Raw genomic sequence first — 5933 nt, 5'->3', positions numbered from 1 at the left:
TCAAACATTACAGTAGACATATTTTGGTTTACAAACTGTATTGTTTCATCAGTTAGTCACGTTAGCACTCGGCTAATGTATCCACCATTAATGTTTTAAGTGTTCACAGTTTAGCAGCTAAACTTTAGCTGTGGGCACAATTCGCTTGCATAAGTGTTTCTGTATTTTATGTCATTATTATAAGAACGGACTGGAGCACTATATTATTGTTCTATGTAAAGGTGCTTTGTCAAATTGGTAGCGCTCGCTAACTTGCTCAAGGACTTCTCTCTGTGCCAATCACAACAGGCTTGGCCAGCTGACCAATCAGAGCAGAGTAGGCTTATGGAAGGGAGGGGTTTGCTCCGAACTTGCTTGGAACGAATCGTTTCGAAATCATTGGCAAATTACTCTAATATTAAATGTATATTCTGAGAAAATTACAATGTTTTCTGACCTTAGATTCATTTAAACCTGTTGTAGGGGACTCCGACAAAATATTAGGACACTTTAAAAAACCATATGACCTGCTCTTTAAGTAGTAGAAGTTATAAGCAGTAGTAAATACAATTTTTTATTGTTTTTGCAAACTAAGGGACTCTTGTCAATTGAGCTTAAATTGTTTGAACCCAGAACATATATTTAATCATTGCTGTCTGTATTATATTCATTATTGGTTTTTATTTTAAGATATAAACAGGCTGTTTTTGCTGTACCTTGACGTCTATATGTTAATGATCTCTGTCATGATTGGTTAACATCTTTTCATGTGAAATTAGTAAAAAATGTCCCTGGCAAGTTGTTTTAGAGATTAGCTTAGGTCTATACAGCCATTATGAAGCCAAACAGAGACTGAATCTTCAACAACAATAAAACGCTGAAGGTCAAACTGGCAAGCTTTGTCTGTAACATTACTGAGTTACATTTACACACACTCAACTTTGTTTTTCTATTATTGTATGGATTTAAGGTGTGAATCTTTAGGCTTTTTTAACTGAGTCCAAAGCATTTTTGCAAATGTTTTTGTTTGATTCAGAACATTTGATTCATTGTGATTAACAACAATGCAATTGTTTTAAATACATTTACAAGATTCTTGCCCTAATGTGTCTTAGGCAAGAAAAAGGAGTGCTGTTTATTGCACCAATTGATTCATTAGGTGTTTTTTGCATTTTAGGCTGATTATGGGCCAACACAAATTATTCATAATTTAAATGTCACATTTTAAGATTTATGCATATGAAGCAGTGTTAAATGAATATTTAATACGCCTGATCCATGCAGTATATACGATTTCTAATTTTACTGTTTGTGAGGACCAAATATTGGCAAAATATGAGGCGCATGCTATGCAATTCTATTTTGTGTGACAGAATGAAATATCTGAATACTGTAACAAAGTTCGTAGTCACGGGAAAAAGGAGGCGGGAACCGGCGAATATTTAAAGACTTTAATAAAATAAACAAACACAAAATGAAAGTAAAGCGGCAGCCCCTCGCGGACGATTGCCACACACAAAACACAAAATAAAATCCAGGCCTGGCCCTCTCTCGTCTTTCACTGTCGTAGCTCCTCCTTTTATCCTTCCGGAGCTCCTCCGTGGGACTCGAGACCGGTGAGTGGTGCAGGTGTCGCTTATTATCAATTTCTCCACCGGACTCGCTCCATTCCCACGGCTCTCGGCCCCGCCCCCACTCGTCACATACCCCCATCGCCCCTCGCAGGCTGGGGGGTACTCCCGAGACTGCGCTCTACTCCCCCCCTCACCCCTCCGGGGGAGCCGATAACGGCGGGCGCGGCGTACCTGGGGATAAGGACAGACGCTCATTATCAATTACTCCACCGCCCCCACTCGTCATAACTGTATCTGTAAATACTGTTAAAATGATTTGTAACTTCCTCATTTCAGACCCTAGAAATGTAACACTATGTAAATACTATCAGTATGTACATACAACATTGCATTCACACTTTTTGTATTTACAGTTTGGAGAGTACTGTACTCTTCAAACAGGATTTCTGCCCCTATGATTTTTGACCTCGTCTGGCCTGATCTACTAATCTCTTACTATAACTAAGTGTAACATTCATGCTAAACATGCAGAGATCTTAGTTTTGTGTGAAGATGGGTGGATGTGTTTTTTTTTCTTTGTCAGTCAGCCCACTTAACAAACGTACACACAAAATTGTTTTTCCTATTATAGTGTTGACTCCCCTCCTGATTTTTTCCTACCCATGCCGTCCATCAATGTAATTGACATCTGTGACATTTCCATTATCTAAAGTGAATTTTCCCTTCCTTTACCCTTTCCTCTCCCCCAAACCTCCCTCCTCTCTGTCTCTCATTTTTTTTCAGGGCATGAAACCAGACAGTTTTTACAAAGTGAAAGTCCCTGAACTGAAAGAGATCATTGAGGGATGCATTCGGATGAACAAAGACGAAAGGTAACTATAATGTCTACAAGGTCGTTCAACAAACAGGAACATCTGTAACCAAAGAACTGCAAAGGCGTGTATGTGCACCAGCAGTCATCGTAATGTTTTAACACCTGCCAGACGGGTTTTTACTGTGTGCACATTAAAACAACAATACCCAGATTCTTGTCCTTTTGTCCTTTTGACGTTTAAACAACTCCTCAGAGAGCCCTGCACGCCACTATTTTTGTTACCCAGCTGCACTGGTTGATATTTCTGTTCCGCCCTGCATTGATCAGGTGACACATGGTTACAGAATCAACAGTGTCAAAGAAGCCGACATAAACACTTCAGATTTTCTAGTGGTACTAGGCAGTGTTAATTTTGACAGCAAATTTTGATTTAGTTTTAGTCGTAGTCTGCTAAAATCTAATGGGTTTAGTTACAGTGTAATGCGTTTATTAAGCATTTCTCCAAAATTTCTCCATTATATAGGTTTGATATTAAGGTTTTATCATGATTTAACTGTGGTGACACACAACATGCCTTTATGTTAAAATTAAACAAAACCACATCTCATAAACATGGTCTTCTTTTTAATGAAATGCCAATGGTTATATAGGCTAATTATGCATTCTTTATAGCAACTTGTTTACCATTTTCTTGATTCTTTCAAGCAGACATATTTATTTCTGTAAATAAATTTAGATTAATCTTTAGGGCTACTAAAGTTTTTCAGTCAAGAGCAGTGAGTGATTTTCTGTCCTTTTTTCGTTGGTTGATTAACATCAATGAATCGGACAATAGCAACTAAATTAGGCTGCTGTCCCTTTAAAACTGAATGCACAGCTGCAATGGATGCAATGTATTGATAAATGTTCTCCCTGCTGTTTACGTTCACTTAAGATGTAATCAACTGTGTTTACGTGAATACTCATCAAAATGGATAATTCGACATCATTTTGTATGTAATTCTCCATTCATGCGACGTGAAAGAGTAGGCCTACTCGCGCGCTGTGAGACGCGTTTCTGTGTGTGTATGCTTCAGTGTCTGCACTCAGAAAACCGGACCGAAATGAGTTCTCTCTTGCATCGTCAGATTTATCCATATGTCTGCTCTTCTCTTACTCCCACATATTGACATTTTTGAACGTTTTATGCGACGTGCAGCAAGTGTATTTTAGCTTATGTACTGCCGGTTCATATCTAACCTCCTAACCACGCAGCAGATTCGTTTTGAAATTGAATGAATCTCTTCCCAAATCGTCCCTCCCTAACGTTTTCGTCTCGTTTTTATTCGTTGACGAAAATGTCTGTATATTTTCATCATAGTTTTTGTCATTCAAAAAGAGTTTTAGTTCGTTATCGTCTTGTTGTCGTCAGTGAAAAAAATGTAGTTGACGAACAATATGACGAAAATTATTCGTCAACGAAATTAACACTGGTACTAGGGCATAAACTTTCTCCTCTGTGTTGTTTGTCATGAGCTCTGTGGTGTCAGAGGGCTTTGGGTCACTAGTTAAAATGAGAGAGAGTTATGGTTAGGGTTACTAACACATTCCTGCCAGTCTTATTGTCTCCCGGCTAATCTCACAAACCACAAACACGATATATATATTAGGGATGCACCGATACCACTTTTTTCAGAACGAGTCCGATACGATACTTTCATTTTTGGTACTCGGCGATACCGATACCGATACCTGTATTTTCACAGCATTTGTAAAAAAAAATTAAATATTGGGTACAGAAACAAAATAATAGTAATAATAATAATAATATGAATCATGTTAGTTGGCTTCATTTAGCAAACAGATATTACCTTCAGTTATTTCCACACTTAATTATACCGGTTAAAATGTATTGTATAAGCTTTTGTTACTTTCACTGTGTATTGTTGCTCCATTGCAGCAGCTCAATATACTGTAATCACAAAACGTTTTCCTAAAATAATGCAGGGAACCACTCGTTATACATTATACGAGTGCACGCGTACTATTTTGGTGATGTAATTTGCGTCATGCGCAGTGTACACGGACCCTCGCGTACGAGTAAAAACTGAAGTATACTTTAGCCTTAAAGCAAACTAAACATACGCAGCGCGCACACGTTTGTATTGTTGCAGAATGAGAGAGACACTTACAGCCTAGGGCATTTCACCCAGTCTGCTAGTTTCACTTCTGCTCTGAACACTTATCCAAATGTTATATTTTTCACAAGAAAGCCTTGCATACAAGATGCAAGTGTGGAACATGTTGTAATTGTAACTGGCATACAATCTCAAGAGTGCACCAGATAAATCAATCAATTCAGTATATATATATATTAGTGGTGTCAAAATTAGCGCGTTAACGCAGGCGATTCATTATTTCAGTTTAACGCATTAAAAATATTTAACGCAATTAACGCAGGGCTAGGGTTGGCCACCCCACTCACAACTGCTGCTTCTGTCACTTTTTCTCTTGACAAGAAGTGCATTAGAACGGGAGACGTTTCACTTCACTCCACTTCACTTCAACGCCAGGCGTGAGATAATTGCATGCGCAAAGGCGCCGGTGCGCAATATAGCCTGTATCCTTTCATATCAAAGTGCGAAATAAACTACGTGCATGCAATGTCGTGGTCAGTTAAGTCATAAAGTTGCCAAAAAGGCGATTAAAGCTGCCTTAAAACCGTGCATGCATGTAATATATTTTATATGAGTCACATTTAAGATGTCTCTGAAATTGTTTTCAAAACTGTCCCGGAGCAGCCTAGCACTGTCTCCATCACTGTGTTCATCTAACACACCCAACTTTAGCTCAGTAAATAGAGACTTTAAGACCTGAAGTGGGTCAGAAAAGGTAAAAAGAGTTGAGAGAAAATATGATGCGTGTCAGATCCACGTCACGTTCAGCAGCGGCAGCTCTTAAAGAAATAGCAGCCAAAATAATCTAATAACCAGTTGCTGTGATGTCTAATAATCAAAGGACAAAGAAAAAAAAGAGGAAAAAATAAATGTTATAGCTGTAAGGATTCATCTATATTTAATTTAGAATTTAGTGTTTGATAACTTCAATTTCAATTTCTGTATATTTCTACTGAAGGGTACAGGTAAATATGACATTTATTATATGGGTTTATGTGCAGATTGTTTTAAGTTCACTTAAATTAGAAGTTATTTTTTAAAGTCTAATAAATGTTAAAATTGATAGCTCTCAATTATACTGTAATGTTGAATGGCTATAGTCAATGGTTAAATATTGGGGGAGGGGGCAATTTTATAGAGAAATCAGTATTCGTATCATTGATACTGGCCTTCAGTCATAAAAAAAAGATGCCATTAAACAACTATTAAAAATATATATACTGTCTTTATGTTGTTTGTAGATTAATTTGAAGATTGAATGTGAAATTATTGTTATATTAAAGTATATTTAAAAACTTTAATGTTAGGTGGGATTAATCGCGTTTAATTTCAGAAAAATGTGCGATTAATTAGTAAAAAAATGTTTATCGATTTACAGCACTAATATATATATATATATATATATATATA

General features: G+C 37.1%; 1 protein-coding gene across 1 annotated transcript in view; it reads left to right on the top strand.

The window, feature by feature from the left end:
• LOC107683678 (serine/threonine-protein kinase WNK4-like) overlaps nt 1–5933 on the top strand; it is a 62192-nt gene that overhangs the window by 36659 nt on the left and 19600 nt on the right. The window contains exon 5 of the mRNA XM_016479751.1: nt 2337–2425. Within this exon, the coding sequence (XP_016335237.1) occupies nt 2337–2425 (89 nt within the window). The remainder of the gene's footprint in view (nt 1–2336; nt 2426–5933) is intronic.

This window comes from Sinocyclocheilus anshuiensis, unplaced genomic scaffold, assembly GCF_001515605.1.
Source record: "Sinocyclocheilus anshuiensis isolate Anshui unplaced genomic scaffold, SAMN03320099.WGS_v1.1 scaffold2459, whole genome shotgun sequence".
Lineage (NCBI taxonomy): Eukaryota > Metazoa > Chordata > Actinopteri > Cypriniformes > Cyprinidae > Sinocyclocheilus > Sinocyclocheilus anshuiensis.
Note: the sequence above shows the minus strand (reverse complement) of the source record. Positions and strands in the feature narration are given on the sequence as shown.